Genomic DNA, 18,237 nt, shown 5'->3' on the forward strand with positions numbered 1-18,237 from the left:
AGGACTCCCTGTGTTAACAACATTTGACAACCACCCTCACAGTCCAGAAATGCTGTCGCACTCCACATCTCACAACTCCTGAATCTGAACTGAAAAAAAGGTTGCATCAAAAGAGGAAGTGAAGAAAACACTCTTCGCACTCAGATTTTAGTAAGAGTTAGGTGCCAGCCATGAGGCAGCCGCAGTCACGCCTTTCTGAGGCTTTGCCTGGTCCTCTCTGGCCCCACTTTCATTCGTGCTGCTGAAGCAGATGTGAGGTTGCAAAGTGGAACAGTTTTCTTTTAAAATGTCTTTTTTTTTTTTTTCCAATTTTATTTTCATTTTAGTCCCAGAGCAACAAATGAAATTTCTTAAATACAGCAAAGAAGAATGAAACTGATAGCTAGCCTCAAGAACAGTCCAGCTGCATCGCTTCAGAAATAGCTCTTTGCAGCTTATGTAGACTTACATAAAGCATCTGTTCTTTGTCTGAGCCCTTTTGCCTGTCACATTTCAAAGACTCCTTTTGCTAGCTACAGAGGCAACGGAAAGTATGCTTAGTTGCAAGTGGGGTCACAAAGAGATGAAGGGAGAGGGAATCAACTGAGACACAGACACACCTCCCCATACGGGCTTCAGCTTCAGAGCACGCTTTGAAAAAAACGGGGAAAAAAACCCAATAAAATAAAACATGTAAAGCGTTTGAGGAACAAGAAAGCCTTGTTTCCACCTATTACGCTGAGGAAAATGGCCTCATGGGGAATTGGGAACCATACAAACCAGACATGAAATTTCTTTTACAAAAATTACACAGATAAGCGGCGAGATAGATCACTGTGCAGTGGGAAGCATTTGGAGCCTAGTAGAGAGGCCACAGGGAGCAATGACCAGGCAAAGCGTGCTCGAGTAGAGGAGGAGGAGGAGTTTGGAAGCAACAAGGTCTGCATTCATCTCCCAACCCTGCCAGGAACCAAGCAACTTTGACCAAATGACACAGGGGAGGGTTTGAGCATCCATAACCCTGCATGGAAAGTAATGAGAGCTGCTGGTCTCTTTTCTTCATGGCATGGCTGGGCCTTCAGACTCTCCGTGGCTCATACACAGAGTAGACAGAGGAGAGAAATTGCAGCTATTCCTTCACTGACGTTTGTGAAAGGTTTCTGTTTTCTCAGATGAGAGCCCTGCAAAGCCTCCCCATTCGCATAGGGGTGGGTTCACAGGCAGGTGGGTTTACTCCTCACAAGAGGTAGAAGGGAGAGGGCACTTCATCTGTTGATAATTTCTTGTGTAAATGACTGAAGTGTTTCCTGACAAAACATTATGATCTATTAAGAGTAGATCCCAAAATCCTGTTGGGTCTTCAAAGCTATGAACCAGCTTGTAAGTACTACTTCTGGCAAGGAACTGCAGACATCCCACAAAATAAACCCCAGATAGCCTTCCTGTTTGTAACATGACCAAAAATGGGAAGCGGTTCAGATGCTGAAACCAAAGAAGAGCCTTGTGCGTTAAGAATACAGAAAACTGGGAAGTTACTGATATTAATCTCAGTAGTGCTGACTCACCTCTCACTGCAGAGAGGTTGTAGCTCCTGAAAAATCTCCTTTTTTCCATAGCACATCAAAGAACTGTACAACAGCCTGGGCACTGCTAAATCTTCGGACCAACCTGACATATCTGTTTGCTGCAGGTGCCTGTCCCTGTCTGCTGTCCATCATCCTCCATTCATGAGCTTGAGAGGCTGGGCCTGGTGGTCTGGCATGACTGTGAAGCACAAGAAATGCCAAGGTCCTGTTTCACAGCAGACACTAGATGTTTAAGAAGATTTTTGATGCAGATCAAAGGATAAACTAACACTGCAAGCTTAAGAAAGGGATTTAAAGAGAAGCGGGTTCAAGGAATGGCTGAATAGGCAGGTTATCTTGAAAGCCAGCTGTCGCAGCCCATAGCTATCAAAACCACTACCAATAAGCAAGATTTCACTTTTGTTGTTTATTAAGACTCCAGGCAGGGATGGCAGATCAGATTCTGCATTTCCTGAGAATCTCAAAGTTTCCCTACCACAGCAAAGCACCAAGCACAGCAATAGATCACCATAAGCCAGACGATCCTTTTGTGCAATATGAGCACCTTGCCAAATCTTGGGAACACTTAGGACAAAGCCATAGATGGAAAAAGCAGCTGAAGGCTTCACAAAGCAAGAAAACAGCAAAAGCTGGAGTGAGAAAAGTTAGTTACAATTCAGATACCCAATGCAGTGAAGCTGCAAAGGGAATTGCCCAGGACAGGGGAAGAACCTGTCTGAAGTGACAGGGAATAAGTTCTAAGAGCAATGCTTTTGCTGCCAGTCCCGTGCATGTAGTAAGCAAAGTGAGGATTAGGATGGATGTCTCCAAAAGACAAACCTCCTCGCTTCACTTGCTCGGAGTAGAAATGAGAGACAGGAGATCTTGAGTTGCATAGTTTATCTCACTGAATGAAAGATGCTACCAACACTTGTAGTCTGCAGCTTTTTCAGGGTTATCACTAGCCATTCCCTCTATGAAAGATGCATCCAATGCAAGGTCAGCTGTTACAGCTTCAGGTGTGGCTGCATAAACCAACATGAGGTCATGGAAAACAAGAGTTCACATGCATGGCAGTAAGGTCAGCATAGTGCTGGGTGAAAGGTAATCAGGAATTTGATAAATTTGATAAGGCCTTATAGTCCACACTGATCACATCTTCTCTTCCTTTTTGAGAGAGCCTGAAGGTCTGAAAATACATCCAAGGATGAACATTTTCTATTAAGTAAACTTGCTATAGTGATAGTTTACAGAAATACATGTTATTTTTAAATATAGGCTGACAGTGAGACAGCTCATTTTTATCTCTTTTCCACAGAGTTTAAAGTATGTTCCCCATCCTGCCTGAGGCAGTGTGCACATTACAAAAAGCAATGAGGTCCTTGTAATCATTTAGAGCAAGACAGGACACCCACCAAGACTGACAGAAAATATAAACTGATGCATTTTGGCCCGTCTGTCTCTCAGAAGCCACGTGCAGGATTCTGCTGCTGTTTTCTACAGAGACAAAACAACCTGTGAAAGACAGATGTTTCAGAAATTCATGTGAAGTTACAGGTCCAGGAAATCCACATCACTTTTGTGCTCTTAAGCAAATGCGCACATTGTGCAAACGATTTCATTATAATACTGTAAAATGGGAATTCTGATGTGGGCTAAACACCGAGCACTGCAGGTACTGACACAAAGACTCAGTATGGCTCTTGATGACTGAAGACTGAGTATTTGTCCACACATGTCTCACAACACTCTTTATTCCAAAGCACTTCAGTGCAGTCTCTTGTGCCAAAAAAATAACAGTCAACCCATTCTTAGACAGGTCACTCCATCCTTTGCTTGTCTATGGCAAACAGCATTATTTCTATACAGCTCAGAAAGCACTGCCCTCCCAAAGACCACTCCCCACTGCCCCTATGATCTTGCTCTTGCACCTTTAGACATAGTAATCAGAAAGTGTCAGGCAGAGAAAGTTGAGTAAAAATAGTTTCTTCAGAGGAAATTAATGATTAAAGTGCATGAAAATATTTAAAGCCACAGGCTGAACCACAGTCTTTGATGAAATGCACTTTAATACTCATAATGCCTTCAATTCTTCCAGCCGCTATAGGAAGAACTACTCCTTTGAAGTTGGAAGCAAAGTTGCAATTCAGAAAATCTGCTAAAGATTTCTGGTTTGTCCCTCTAAAGGCATCATCTCAGTTGCTGATAGCTGGGGCTGCAATAGTGACTGCTCCTCTGAAACAGCTGATCTCAGTTGTTTCTGTGGCATCCGTTTCCATGAACTTGTCTCTACAGCAGGAGACACAAAAACAGCAGCCCTTTGTCAGCAGGAAGCTGACAAAGGGATCCGGTTTTTAGAAAAGCGCAGGTTTAGGGAAAACCCAACATACAACAGATAGTATTTTAAGTGTTGCAACCTCCCCACTCCCAGAAAACTGGCATCTAGGAAGAACCTATGCTGGAAGAGCAGGGGGCCATGTTTAAATCCGGGGGAGCTTCTGCCCAAGCTCTGCCAGGCTGAACAAAATATTTCTAGAGAAAGTAACAGCTCTCCATTTTCCACACAGAGTTGCTTCCCAGGTGTAAAAAGGGAAGTAAACATAATTATCTTAGGCAGCATTTGACAAAGCTGCCAGTGTTAATGCCCTGATCTGTGCTATAAAAGCCCTGTGATTTTAACACTTGCAGTATGAGTGGGCCTAAATTTTACCTTTCCTACAAAAAGCACCATGCATTTGGGCTGGTGAATCAAAGGGAAGAACAGCCCTTGCTTTTCTCAGCAGCATTTCCTGCCCATTTCTGCCAGAGGTAAGTAGGAATGGCATCTCCTTCATTCTCATCATTTGTTCCCAAACTCTGACCAGGTCCATACCTACTCTAATTCTTTATTTTCTCAGCTCACACGTGATGCTGCTACTATTGAGAGATGCTGTGTGGACACAATTTCTGGGCAAGCTGGCCTACCTAAAATTTCTGTTACCAAAGACATAATAAGATTCCAAGAGTATTGGTGAGCAGGAAGCTAAAAAGATACTGAAGCCCTTTCTTCATGATTTAATTTACCTTCTGGATTTATTTCTGAATCACTGGTGTTTCCAGGGTCTTCCTTAAGAACTCCCACGTCCTTTGCCCAATTTGTCCATTTAATTTCCTCTACTCTGGAGAGAAAAAATGCAACAGACACTGATGCATGGAGCACAGCATTTCAGTCCATATCTCATTGTCCCGCAGCATCCCAATCCACCTCATCCTGCCAACACAATCCTAATGGTTTGGCTGTAGCAACAACACCTTACAAAGGTTTTTTTGAGTGAAGATCTTCTGTAGTCCAAGCTCCACAAGGTAAATATCTTATTCCCTGCATATTGTGTGCTAGTTGTTTGTTTTGAAATACTCCAATTCCTCCCAGGGAACATACTTAATACAAAGGAGAAGATTCCACTTTCTATACATGCTCCATAGCCCATAACATCCTGGAGTTACAGAAGTGCTGCCTGCAGTTCGGTTCGCTGGAGAAAGGTTCCTCTGCTCTCCCAGCCCCTGTATGCGAGGAAGAGTGCTGCCCCCTCGTGTTGCACTCAAGCTGCGTGCTCCCGAGCGACGGGGCACCAGCCCGCATCCCTCCCACCGCAGCCTGCTCTGGGCACAGCTATATCCGCAGCAGCAAAGAAAGCATCATTGCAGACACCCTGCCACCGTAACCACTCGCACAGATGTGGGTTAAACAGGACATCTTCTGGAGACAGCATGCCTTGGTGACAACGCTGGCGGCTCGACTAGCCCTCAATCACCAACCAATCTGCACGTACCCAGGAACATGTGGTTGAGTCACTCCACTGAGTCAGTGCTGAAACTCCCTGTAGCAGTTCAGGGCTACCAGCTTATGAATCATGGGAACCCGTTTCTAGGCTGGAGTGTAAGAGTAATGGTACATCTGTCTTACCTGAAACACCATCTCTCATCTTTCTTATTGAGGCCCACTGACATGAAGCAGCCAGATCTCCTCTTCCCACCTTGGCGCCACAGCCAGGCCTTCTCTATTTCTAGAATAGCAATAGCCCTCTGAAAGAAGAAGCCCATATCAGAGAGAAAACAGGGCATACAGAGCCCAGCCCCTCTTTTTGATTAAATCTTCCCCAATCAGCAATTACTTTGACTTAGAAAATCACTTTGAAACTCAATCCCAAAGTGCTCCTTAGCTTAATAGTACCAGTCAGTTACTTATTCTCTCAAGTTACTTATGCACGTGGATCTGGACTGGCTGGTAGCCATGCAAACAGCATGTTTTAAATACATCTGAAAATTATTTTAGGATTTACCCCCAGAGTGGCAAATTTATGTAAAAAGTTTATAGCTGAGGCTTAGGACAAAGACAGTCACTGCCATCTCTGATGTTATGAGACTCCAGTAGGAGTTTGGGCCATGACATACCTGCTGAGCAGCACCATGTCTCACCTGCAGCTTCCAGACGCTTTTGCTATAACCAGAAATATCCGTGACAGTCTCGCTCATGAGCGCAATCAGCATGTTGAGCAAAAGAATGTAAGTGAGGATCACAAAGAGAAGCAGCAGGAGCATGACGAAGTATCTGAATCTGGCATGTTCCTGGAACTCCAGGTCGCCCATCCCAATGGTGATCTTGAAGAGCTCCAGGGAGACGCTGAGCAGCCCGCCATACATAGCATGGCTCCCAATGCTCTCCATCTGAGCAAGGGACTTGTTCTGAGAGACCGAAGGAGCATCCCCCATCAGCGTAACCAGAGCTATGAGAAAAACAGAATTTGAATCCTCCTCAGAAAAATTGACTTCTTGCAGCCCAGCCTATAACATAATGCTGAGTAAGTCCTTACCTGCAGCAAAGCCAAAGAGGAAGATCATATACACCAAGAGGAAACGCAGCAGATCTTTCAGGATAGTCTGAAACACAAATCAGGAGGAAGTGATGATCTCCTGTTCTCACACATCAACCCCCAGTAACAATACTGAAAGCAAGTTGGAAAAAGCTTTTATCCAGTTTAAGAAACTACTAACACATGTTAAATTACTTCCTCGGGTAAGTAACATCATTAGTAGCTTAATCTGAAAGTACTAGGTGAACTTCTTTCTTGTTATGTTTGTAGGAATGGGTTCTTTGAAACAAATAAATATCATGCCAGTTTCCCAGTATGTCTGTTTCCAAATTGTTTCAACACACATCTTTCTTTTCTATCTCCATTCGGTTTCACACAAATGGTGATCAGAATTCTTCCCTGGCACCTCATTTCACCTGCTTTGTCTTGCCTTTCTAGTCCCAGATTCCTTTATGGACCTGGAAACACTTCTCAGCCCAAGCATAACAATTCCAGGGAACTTGTGCTGGTTTTGACTGCTAGTTTTGAGTTGTTCTATAACAGGTAAGTGTCAGCTGCTCTCACTTGCTATATTCTAACATGGCAAACTAGTGGTTTGCCGCAACTGTACTTCCTTGAAGACACTGATCTAATTGCCTTCTGCAATTTCTTTACTTCCATAGTCAGTACATCAATTCCATTTATGGTTTTTATGATCCTGAGAGAAGAAAAGTAATTGCAGGACTTCTGTTAGTTCCACACACTCAAAAGCTTTTCATACAAAGTTTTTTCTGAGTACTGACCTTCTGTATCATGACACTGTAGATCCCAGTGCGTTGAAAGCCCCGAGTGTAATACAGCATGTTCACCCATCCCAAAAGCAGGGAGAAGACCATTACCGCCACATAGTTTTCGGAACTTGCACCATACAGGACTGCTGACAGCAGCAATGAGAAAGCCTGGATGAAGCTGGAGAGAGGTAGAATGAGTGACACGGTGACTTACCTCAATAAAAAGGCCCATTTGCAAATCTGTTCTGCTTTGCAGGGAAAAGCAAACACATTTTATGAGGCTACAGGGAGCATGTAAAGTGGCAGTTAATCAGACACATAGTTTATATAAGCAAATCCTGTTATAACCAGACCCACAATCTGTTGCAGTTTTGTTATGAACTGGTTAATCTCACAGTATGGAAACTCTGAACTGCTTGATGTATGTAACTCTCATAACTGATATAAAATGGAAAAGAATTTTAACACTTACGAACACATGCACACATACATGTACACACATGCATCTAAACAGATTTCTCCTCAGAAAACTGAGAGGTTATTTTCCTTTTGACCAAATCTGAGCCGTAGTGACTGTATGATTAAAAACTTGAGCTCCTTTTCTAATAAGTAGATGTTGTTAACTGTGGAATAATTGAGGGTCTGACATTCACCGTGTTCAGCTACAAATCCAAGGACAGACCCTACCCAGCGAAATCCATTACAACAAAGGGTTATGACAAGACGCAGCAGGTAGGAGAAGCAAGCAGGGAAGGGATGGAAAGAGGAGACAGTGGCAGAGAACCAATCTTTCCTGCTCACCATCTCTCTAGTAATGTTAGCGCAACTTAGCTGCACACAGCAGAGAACCATTTCACCCGTGCTTTCATTGTGCAAAAAAGCTCAAGAGACATACATCAAGATCTCAATGCAGCTGTCAGAACACATAGTCTTCAGGGACTGGCGTCTCCTCCGCAAGTACAGACTCTAATAGAGAAAAATCAATGGTAGCCATTCATCAAAACAACAGGGCATGCTAGAGAGTGATTCCTGCCCAGCATAGCCTATCGCTCAGGGGAGAGGTTTGCTCTATAAGCTCCTCTTCGTGCTTTCATTTTCAAGATCCCAAATTTCAGCTAGTCATCCAAGATGAAAAAAGGCCTTATTTATAAAGGGCAAGGATAAACAAGGGCTGAATCATGGGTCAGCCCTGTGTCTTTATTAATAGACTGCATTAAATGCCAAGGATGTGTTTTAGTACCATAAATCACAGAAGTCTCTCATAATTACTTACTGTTGTGAGCCTATTCTTCCTCTTGCCCAGCAACCTGGCTTGTGCCACCCCTGTCACTGCTAGATCGCTCTGACACTGTAAGTGTCTCAGAGCAGGATTCCCTCCTGCCATCCCCTCATGCACATCCTGATGTCAGGAGAACCAAATCTGTTGCCTCCATGTCAGTTAGGGTTTCCTTCTTTTCTTTCTTACAAGGAAACTAGACGAGAGATCCCCATACCTGAGCAAAGATTAGATAAATGCCTCCTAGCAAGATAATGATCAGTCCAGAGACCCACAGGAAGCCTCCAGCCGTGAACTCCACTGGAAATGAAGGCTGCAAGATGAAAACAAAAAAACCCAAACCACTGAAGACAGGCAGAGGTAGTGATGATAACCACCCTGCGCCTTTTAAACCTCGGCTCCATCCATTCAGGTCTTTACAGATAAAAGAAGATTGGTCCTACCTTTACCCGTAAGGGTTGATAGTACGCAATGACTGTAAAGATGATCATGAATGACAAGTATGAGACAAAACTGAAGTAGAATCTCTTGGAAGCAAACGTTTCCCATTTTTGCTGAAGCAGTTTGTTCAGTGGCTCCAAAACCACCATCTTGTACCGATTCTGTGAAAAAAAAAACAACAAAAATGTACCCATGTGTCAACGGGAATGCAAATTCACCAGAGGATTGTCTTTTTCAGGGTTGGAGTCCAGTGGCCCCAGTTAGGGTATCCCTAAGGGTTAGGCCTTTCAGTATGAAAGAAATCAACCATCCCATAAGAAGTTACTTCTGCTTGGCTTCATCAAGGTAATTGGACATGCCCAGGCTTAGGATAACCAAAGGATCAAAAATTTCTCTCATATTATAGATTATCAGAGGCATACCAAGCAGACTATAAATAATAAAATATGCATATAGTTCCATCACGCATTTCTTTCCCAGAAAAGTGATCATGTGAAATACCACATTAACTTGAAATGATTTGCATAATTATACAGCAACACTATAGAAAGGCAGAAAAAGTGTTGCTGTCTTTGCCTTTTAGTAAAAGCACTCACCGGTGTGTCACTGCTGTACGCCAGAATCTCCAGCACAGAATTTTCCTCAAAGCTGTCTATAGAGGACAAGTCATAGAGAGACACATGGATAGGTCCATAGGTCCATTCAGTGAACTTGCGTGACAGGTGCCTGTACGCTGGGTCTTTGATCTCTCTTTGGATGATGTGTTTGAAGATCTGAAGAGAAACCGGGTGCATACCAGAAAAACGTGTATGTCATGAAGGTGTAGAATGACACAAGCACACCCAAATCACCTTCAAATACAGGACACCTGGCTTTCTGCATTATACACTTTGATATATCCAAACACCAGACTATCTGGCTAAAAGCAGGCAATCTAACTACACTTTGTATCAGCTCTTCCAGGAGTAGAACCAATTTCAGTCTAGACCAGCTGTCTTGGCTGGGACAGAGAGCAGCAGCAGCCAGCTGAGACTCTGTAGGACACTAACCGGAGTGGCCTGAAGGAGGCCTCCTTTATTGTCTCCTGTGGCACTGCCACTGTCAGCAGCATTACTATGGGTTTGGTGCAAGATGCTCCTACATCAAACCCCACTGCTGTGCTGAGGATGTATGCTGCAGTCTTCCTTGTTTCCCAGCAACCCCAGGGGTTCCCTCCAGTTGTCTTTACCTCCACTTTGCCTGTCTTGGCAGCAAGCTGTAGAGGATTTAGTCCATCATAATTCACTATCTCCTCCAGTTTCCACGTTGGGTCAGCCTTCACACCTGCCTTCAAGATCTCAACATACGTTGTGCTCACAAACTTGGTGTTCTCCTCAGTGTCATCTGCAATCATCACCAGGGCATGGAGGACAGTGTTGCCCTGTGTATCCTGCTCCTGGAGCCTGGCTTTCTGGTGGGGATTGTCTAGAAGATATTCCACCACCTCAAGCTGGTTGGTACAAGCAGCCAAGGAGAGGGGAAGCTCACCTGAAGAGATTAGGACAGTATTTGGAGGGAAAGCAGAAAGGGATGAAAAAAAAATAAAGAAAAAAAAAAGCAATTCTAGGAAAATATATTTAGCCTATAGTTTTGCCACTGGAACACAAACAAGTTCTTTCTGAGTGTCTCTAGATTCAGAAAGGGTTTTGGTAAACAATTACTTCTTATTTCTGGGGGCAGCTGAAACACTTTCCCAGACCCCTAATTTGGCTGAACTAACGAAGTATTTGTCTCTGTCTGAAGCCCCTCAGATAGAATTAAATACATAAAACCAAAGATCATTGCAAATGCTCATTGGACACCTCAGTCTGTGAAAGGATCCTGCCATTCAAATAAATCAAGAGCTTGATTACAGGACAGTGGAGATGGCAACCCATGCAGAGAGGGGCAAACCCAACTAGAATTAGCAGCATCGCATACAATAAGGCAATAAAAAAAGTGAAGGAACGTGTTCCACACTGACTCACCAAAATAAAAGTAAACTCCTTCTTTCTTCTTCTTGAAGAATTCACCATGGGCTCTGGCATGGACATCAGCTCCATTCTCTACTAGAAGTTTCACTAAATCTAGGCTCCTTTTCTCTATGGCAATATGGAGTGCTGTCTGGCCTAAGGAAACAGGCAAAACCTATCACTTAGTGCCATTATCAGAGGGAACAGGCGAAGGACTCTTCAGCAAAGCACTGTTTCAAAAATCGCTGTACGTTCTGCATAGCAATCCTGCAGTCTCAGTGCTAGGCAGGGGCTGGGTGGCAACTGACAACCTTCAACAATGTTCATTGGAAAAGCACGTTGGAAACACTAAGTCAGAAGACAAGCCCCAAGACTGTCAGAAATTCAACAGAAGACCAGGCAATTACCCCTGCCTGGCACTAAGATCCCAAGCAGCTATGACAGGATAAAGGCAATAGACGTACATGACTATGCTGCATGTCTGCTTTTAAAAGGATAACCCAACCAGCAGAACTCATTCTTTAATAGTGATATACTTTCTTTTAGACATGCTTTTTAAGCTTTCCAAAGCAAATCCTCTCTGATTCCTGGGTTATTAAACGTCTATCAGTTCTGTTTTATAGACTGAGAACAAAGTGGCAGAAGTGAAGTGTATCATTCAGGGCTGAAGAGGATGCAGACCAGAATCAGAAATCAGAACCAAAAGGCGAGTAGGCTGTTACTGTAACTGCACCAGAACTCTGGAACTGCAGTGCTGCATAAGCTCCAGTTCCCCTCTTCTTCCTTGTATCTGCACATCTCGCCTGTCTAATGGGGAGCCTGCTCTGACACAGCATCACAACAGAAATCTTACCTCTGTAGTAACAATCAGAGCATGCCACATTGACAAGCGGCCTGGGATTCTGTGTCTTTTGGTCTATTTCCAGCAAAAGTGGGATTGTGTCATTCTTTCCATTTTTTAAGTTCAACAGGGCTTTCATTAAGCAGGTCTTCCCAGTCTTTGCATCTAGTAGAAAAAGAGTATTGAATGGATTGCGCATGTACTTTGCACACATCTGTATTACTTGACTCAGAACTTAAGTGTCACTGTAGGACCAAATATAATAATTATTGTAAAGGCCTTTCTCAGTATTTTTAGTATGCAGTAGAGGCAAAAACCTTCGGATATATATAATTAATGGCATTCTCCATCCTCAGGTGGACATTAGGAAAATAAAAGAATGGACAGAGGGCTGGAGAAAGCAAAGAACCATGAGCAGGTTCCCCTGCTTCCCTCCTACATTACTAAACACTGCCTCTGCTAACCCTGTTTATGGTGTACTGAGCAGGAATCTACCTGTGTATTCAGAATTGGTGAGAAATTTGGAGGTCCTCCTTAAGTACTCAAGTAAACCATCCAGTGCCTCGGGGCTGCCCCTTGAGACTGCGCTGAAGAGCCTGTCTCTGTCAAAGCGATTGGGGTCCTTTTGGCTACGGAAGAAATGCAAAGTGTTAAGAAGTTCTGGAGAGTGGAAGACAAGAGTGTGCGATATGTTCTAATGGGACGGTGTAAGAAAGAAGGGAGGCAGAAAAGTTTGTCAGAAAAAACAAGTATTTTATTTTTGAGTCAAGGGAAAAATAGAGACAGTTATTTCCCAGAATTCTCTTAAGTGGCTGCTCTTTCCATCAGCTGGAGCTCTTCCCAGATCCTGTCTGATGTGCAACCCTGGAATGCATCCAGAGCACAAAGACAGAAAAGCCCAAGATAGCTGCAGGACCAGAATCAGTCCCATCACATGGTGTGAAGTACTCTGTGAGCTAGTTTACATCCCTCCCTGGCAAGAACAGTTCAGTTGTATAGGGCTCCATGCTAAGCTGCTCTTACACCCAACTTTGCTTATTTGGTGCTAGTTCAGTTATACCCAAAATACACCACAACACACACCATACACATACCTTCCAAGTGCAAAAGAAAAGGGCTAATATGTCCCCTTTCTGCCTTTAGTTACCTCCCACCAGATTCCTGTAATATTCCTGTATTGTCACTTCTAGTTTAGACTTTGGTAAAGTCTATAGGCCCCTACCAGCAGGGATCAGTACAGATCAATAGGGATCCCACCCTTGTCAAACATCCAAGTTACTCACTTGCTGACGAGTCCTGGCCGATAGTTCAGATTAATCCTGACTTTAGGAGGAAAGTTACTGCTCTCCTTCTGATAAGCTGTCTCAAAGGGCTGTGGCTCTCCTTTCTTTCCATGTAGCCCTGACCTTTCTTCGTTTTTACTACATGCAGGTTTATCATCCTGGATACTGTCATCTGTTTCCAGCAATTCTATCAATCTGTTCCTCCGACCTGGGCCCGGCTGCCCATTTGTGAAGTTATCCATTTCTAGTAGAGATGGTCTTGCAGATCACCAAAGATGTTCCCCACTGGAAGACTAAACCTGCGAGGGAGAGGGAGAATTAACACAATTTGTTCACAAACCTAGAATGTGTATGGTGTGGCACGCACGCTCCTACAGTTGACTACGGGTCCCTTGAGAGAGAGATTCACTAAAACTCTACATAGTGGGAGTATTTGAATAAAGGATCAAGGCCTTAAATAGGGTACCACTGGAGAAGTTCAAAAGCAGTTCATGGAATACAGGCAACTTGTCTGCAGAACATCCAAACCCCCTTTGTGAGATGACCTCACCTGTTGGCAGCAGCACAGGGTCCTTACATAAAAGGCAGAGAAAGTGGATCTTTAGGAGACTACGATTATTGTTCTTGTCTTAGTGCAGCCAACACAGGCTAGTCACCAAGTGGCCAAAAAGATAAGATTAACTGTAGGTCTTCTTTGGAACAGAGTGATAAGTTTGTCATGTTCTCTGTTGGTAAGAACGACAATATTTCTACAGGGAAAACATATGCACAAATTATGTTCCGCTCATGCATTGTCGCATTTCATCCTGGGGCAAAATGAGTGGGATCTCCCCAGTGTTTGGAGCTGCTGGCTATCCATGCGGGCACAGGCTTTGAACTTCCAGCTCCACAGCACAGGCAAACACACACCCCAGCTGCCATGTGGACACTCGCAGCCCTCAGAGCCCGAGCACAGCACAGCTCTCCCAAGAGCAAAGCTGGATACAGATCTGCTGTACAGAGAGCATCAGTATTCATCAGAGCACTCAGCCAGCCCACTTCTCTCATCTAATGTGTCCTGTACTCCTTTTTTACTCTTTTGAGACATCTCTTCATATATATCTGGACACATCTCAGATCCACACTCAATGCAAGCTAGCTGTAGTCAGCATATGACTGCAGATTCACGCACAGTTTGTGAGCCAGCGAGGAAACATCCATGATTACCAACCTGAAGCAGAGCTTTTTTTAATAACTCCGTCTTATTCACATGTACTCCCTCCAAATGGTTAACAGGTTTTCTCTGAAGAAAAATCTCCCTTGCTGGGACTACAGCCAGACTCCATAGCCTGTACCAGCAAAGAGGTAAATTGACACATCATAAGCATTCTGGCTTAGGTTAGGATGTGGAGAAACATAGTTCTAGGCAGAAAACAGCCACAGAACATCTTTATGCAGCTCACAGCAAGAAATCCAAGGGCTGATTTCAAGACAAACCATTATGACAATTCAGCCACTCAGTTTAGTCTGCACTCTAATGACAAACATTCCTCTGCACACACAAGCATACATCCTATAATGCCATTTCAGATTTATTTCCTCCCCCAAAACACTTACTGGTACATTTGCTGATCCTTTAGAGGGTTATTTGTACTTCCGTAATAGTTTGCTTGTGCTTTTCTGTCTTCCTTTCCCCAAAATCATTTCTCAGCTGCAGTTTCCATCTCTCCACAGCGCTCGAGAGAGTTATTTATTGTCAGTCTTGTACAGACAGACTGTCTCGTTTAAAAGCAAGAGCAAAATTGTCCTAAAAAAACAAGACCCTATAATATATACATCCACTTTGTGCTTCCCTAGGAAACACAGAGAGCACTCTCTGTTTGCCAGCTCAACTTTCACTTCTCAAGAGCTGAGTTGTTCCTTTCTGCGACTTTACCAAGCCATTTTAAGTAGCGCAGCACAAAAAAGCCCTGCTGTCAAAAGAGGAAGAGCACAGCACTTACCCCAAGTTGCTGCAAGCTCCACCCAAGAACTGATCTGACAAGGAGTCTCAACGGATCCTTCAGAGGGTAAATAATCTCTCAGTAGAAATCAAGTCAAATACTAACAAGTGTTAATAAGCATGAAAACAGACCTCAAGTTATTTACATCCATGGGTGAGAGTCCTCTTCTTCTGCAGAGAAGACCACGCTCATATTAGCACTCTATTAACAGCACAACGTTGAACTCCCAGTTGGTGGTGGTCCATGAGAGAATCCAGGCTGCCTGTGAGAAGGAATAACCACAGATTATTGTAATTTACTCAACTGTATAGCTTTTTGCAAAGTGAAGAAGGCTTGCACAGGAAATGACTAGATAGATTTCTCAGTAAAAGAGAGAGCCAATGAGTGCGGTGCTCTTATATGGGAAAGCTGGCTGGCTATTGCAAATTCATAATGCTTAACCCCTGCCTGCACGTATAGAGGCGACATCTCGTGGCTTTCAACAACAGCCCGCTCAGATCTCAAGGGAGGCGGCTGATTCAACCCTGACAGTGCTAGAGCCCGTGGTTTAGTTGTGAGGCTTGTCACAAGGCTCCCTCAGTTAGCCCCAGGACAAGCGAGTATGCATCAAAACATCTGAGGACAACTGTTTCTGTGGGAAGCCACTTCTCCTCACACTTCACACACCCCAGTTACGAGGCAGCGCAAACCATATGAGACAATAAAGTAGCCAGAACGTTACCCTACAAAGTACACAGTGTCAGCTGCTCATCACAAGCACAGAAGACTGCACAAAGCAGCCCCAGTTCCAAAACACTTCGGCCACTGGTTACTTAATTTGCCACTAGTGCCCATTTCTGAATGGGCTGGTTCTCCAAAGAATTGCAAGTCTTGGAGAGGCTTGGAGGTTCTGGGAACACAGACTGACCATCCCTACAACTGATTGTAGTTGAGACCATGCATGCACGCTAATACCCCTTCACTTGTCACTCACAGACAGGGAAACAGAGGACATCAGCCCACACCAAGCGTCTTAGTTTTTTCTCTCCCACTCCTAACAGAACTGAGGGCCCAGGAGACAGCGTGATCATTATTTCCCACAGCACCAATGCCAAATGACATTCAGCACCCAGAGTCTCAATAGCCTTCCCCAGCACAATGTTGCTGCCTAAAGCAATCCTCATCTGACACGACTGCAGGATGATGTGGGGCTTCCTGGAATGCGGCCATCACCCATAGAAATATTCCCAGATGGCTCCTACTTTAAGTCAGATGCAGGCTGTGAGATGACCTTCCTATAAATACACCCATTAAATGGCAGGGTGCCTTTTCCTCTTTCATGGTTTTGCATGAGATCACAAGCTTATTTCTCAGATTCCCATGTTTCAAAATCAAGCCGATCCAACGGATAACAACGCAAAGCTACTTATTCTTTCCAGGCTTAATGATTTATTAGGACCCACAGAATAGCCTATAAAGAACAAATATATGCAGATAAATGTAATACCAGATCTCATCTCTCCTCTGCCTCATTCCAGCCTTGCACTGATGTAGTTCAGTTTGCCTTCGTCATGTTACACTTAATTTACTGTGATATCAACAGACATAGATTCAGGCCCAGGAGTTTAGCTCAGACTTACGGGTTTAAATCCTCTTGGGCTTTTTCTCCAGCTTTCATGGGAGTCAGCCCACCATTCTAGCCAAGGAATGAAATCAGCCCACAAAAGCGCATCATAACAGAGTTCTTTATGCGCATCTGGTTTTAATAGCTTACACAGAGGAAGGAGAATATGCAGCTTGCTGGGAAAGGAATCACTGCCAGCTGAGAGGTCACCACAGCAGAACAGAAACATGGAGCTGCTGGGGGAACACAGAAACACTGGTACGCATACACGCATGCGCACATGCTTTCCCAGAGAGTACACCACGGTAAACACTTGCACTTCCATTTCAGAGAAGGGAGAAGCAAGGCAGAAAAAAAATACAAGATCAGCCCAAATGTGCACTTGCTAGTAACAGCGTTCCGAGGTCAGTAATGGGATTATGTCACTGCTGTGCACTAGCCAGCTGAGCTGGTTATGATGCTTAACAAGCACCTTGCCACCAAAATTTAAAATCCTGGTAGCTATTAGGAATCAGGAGAAAGCCAACCAAAGCAGCATGCAGGGAGAATAAAAGTGGCAATTTAATTTCACCTATCTGCCAGCCTGAGTTTTCAAAAGGAACACGTGATCCTCTTGCCTTTTGAAGCTTTTATTTGGGGGAACAAGGAGGAATCTTGCGATTACTCAGTGCTTATTTTGCTGATGAAAATGTGTCTGATGGCACTAAGTTTCTCCTGACAGGAGAGATACATTCTGTGGAAACGTTAAATCTGGGAAAAGAGATGTCAAACTCCTAACTACTAAGTGAAATTTTAACTCAAATCAATAATTTTCATTTCATAGTATTATCAAATATTTTCATAATTATAATTATGATATAATTATAGATCATATATGAAGAAGCACAATAATTCATGGCAGGAAAAGCAATGGCTGGAACCTGCTGGAACAGAAGGCAAAAGGAAGCATGAGGAAGATGGCTTTCCGAAAAGATGGAAACAAGCACATTTCCTAAAATATATATTCTTTGTTCATCTAAGTGCTCATTTTTACCAAATACTGAAAAATGTAATACTCTTATGATTAATATCACGTTTTCTGTATGCTGTAAATAGAAGATCAAAGTCACTTACATGTGTCTGTAATTTAATTACAGCCTTGATCTGTAGCCACTGTAAGGGGCAGCAGCTCAAAATCATCTTCACAGGAGGAGAGAAGCCTGTAATAACAGCGTGCAAGGGTGGACCATCAACATTTTCTCCAGAACAACAGGTAGGCCAGCGCTTCATTCAAACCTCACGAAGGCCACAGCTAAAAGAGAAAACTGTTTCTTTTAAAGGTGCACTTTCACACTTGGGAAACTATCAAGTATTTTTGCAAGGCCAGACTTTTTTCCCCTGCAACTTACATAAAACCCACACTGAAAGGATGAATTTTAGCAGCTTCATTTGTTATAGCTACACAGATGGAATCCTACACCTCTAGAGACATCAGCCAGTGCCCAATCTAAAATCCAAATATTCTTAAATACAATTTCTTATTAGAACTTGTCTGATAGCCCTGGGGACTCAATTAATTTACGTGACAGTATTTCCGTAACTACTAGACTTACATCATAATATTTAAAGGCTCCTATCTATACACTTCTCAGGCCTTTGAAGGAACCATCCACTTCT

General features: G+C 43.6%; 1 protein-coding gene across 5 annotated transcripts; it reads right to left on the reverse strand.

The window, feature by feature from the left end:
- Positions 1-3,266: 3,266 nt before the first annotated feature.
- Positions 3,267-15,126, reverse strand: LOC142090533 (transient receptor potential cation channel subfamily V member 2-like). Of its 5 annotated transcripts, XM_075168585.1 has the most exons (18): positions 14,979-15,126; positions 14,593-14,782; positions 14,207-14,324; positions 12,997-13,295; positions 12,209-12,342; positions 11,726-11,878; positions 10,888-11,028; positions 10,110-10,408; positions 9,478-9,654; positions 8,884-9,042; positions 8,658-8,753; positions 8,060-8,130; positions 7,177-7,342; positions 6,395-6,461; positions 6,000-6,307; positions 5,488-5,606; positions 4,608-4,702; positions 3,267-3,833 (listed from the first exon to the last, which is right to left on the reverse strand). In XM_075168585.1, exons 4-18 carry the CDS (start codon positions 13,236-13,238, stop codon positions 3,703-3,705), a joined length of 2,358 nt encoding a protein of 785 aa, XP_075024686.1. In that variant the 5' UTR covers positions 13,239-13,295; positions 14,207-14,324; positions 14,593-14,782; positions 14,979-15,126; the 3' UTR covers positions 3,267-3,702. The 5 variants fall into 5 exon arrangements, with proteins under 5 accessions (XP_075024686.1, XP_075024689.1, XP_075024687.1 ...); XM_075168588.1 differs by lacking the exon at positions 14,979-15,126 and having other exon boundaries at positions 3,267-3,878; positions 14,593-14,754; XM_075168586.1 differs by lacking the exons at positions 14,207-14,324; positions 14,979-15,126 and having other exon boundaries at positions 14,593-14,972.
- Positions 15,127-18,237: the final 3,111 nt, after the last annotated feature.

The sequence above is a fragment of the Calonectris borealis genome, chromosome 19 (genome assembly GCF_964195595.1).
Source record: "Calonectris borealis chromosome 19, bCalBor7.hap1.2, whole genome shotgun sequence".
In the NCBI taxonomy this organism is placed as follows: Eukaryota; Metazoa; Chordata; class Aves; order Procellariiformes; family Procellariidae; genus Calonectris; species Calonectris borealis.

Excerpts from the sequence above, each read along its gene's own strand:
- LOC142090533 (XM_075168585.1), bottom strand. The coding sequence starts at position 13,238 with ATGGATAACTTCACAAATGGGCAGCCGGGCCCAGGTCGGAGGAACAGA. Across the intron at positions 7,343-8,059 it reads AGCTGCATTGAGATCTTGAT|CTTCATCCAGGCTTTCTCAT; the intron begins GTATGTCTCTTG and ends ACCTCTCTCCAG. Across the intron at positions 6,308-6,394 it reads CCTCTTTGGCTTTGCTGCAG|CTCTGGTTACGCTGATGGGG; the intron begins GTAAGGACTTAC and ends TTTTTCTCATAG.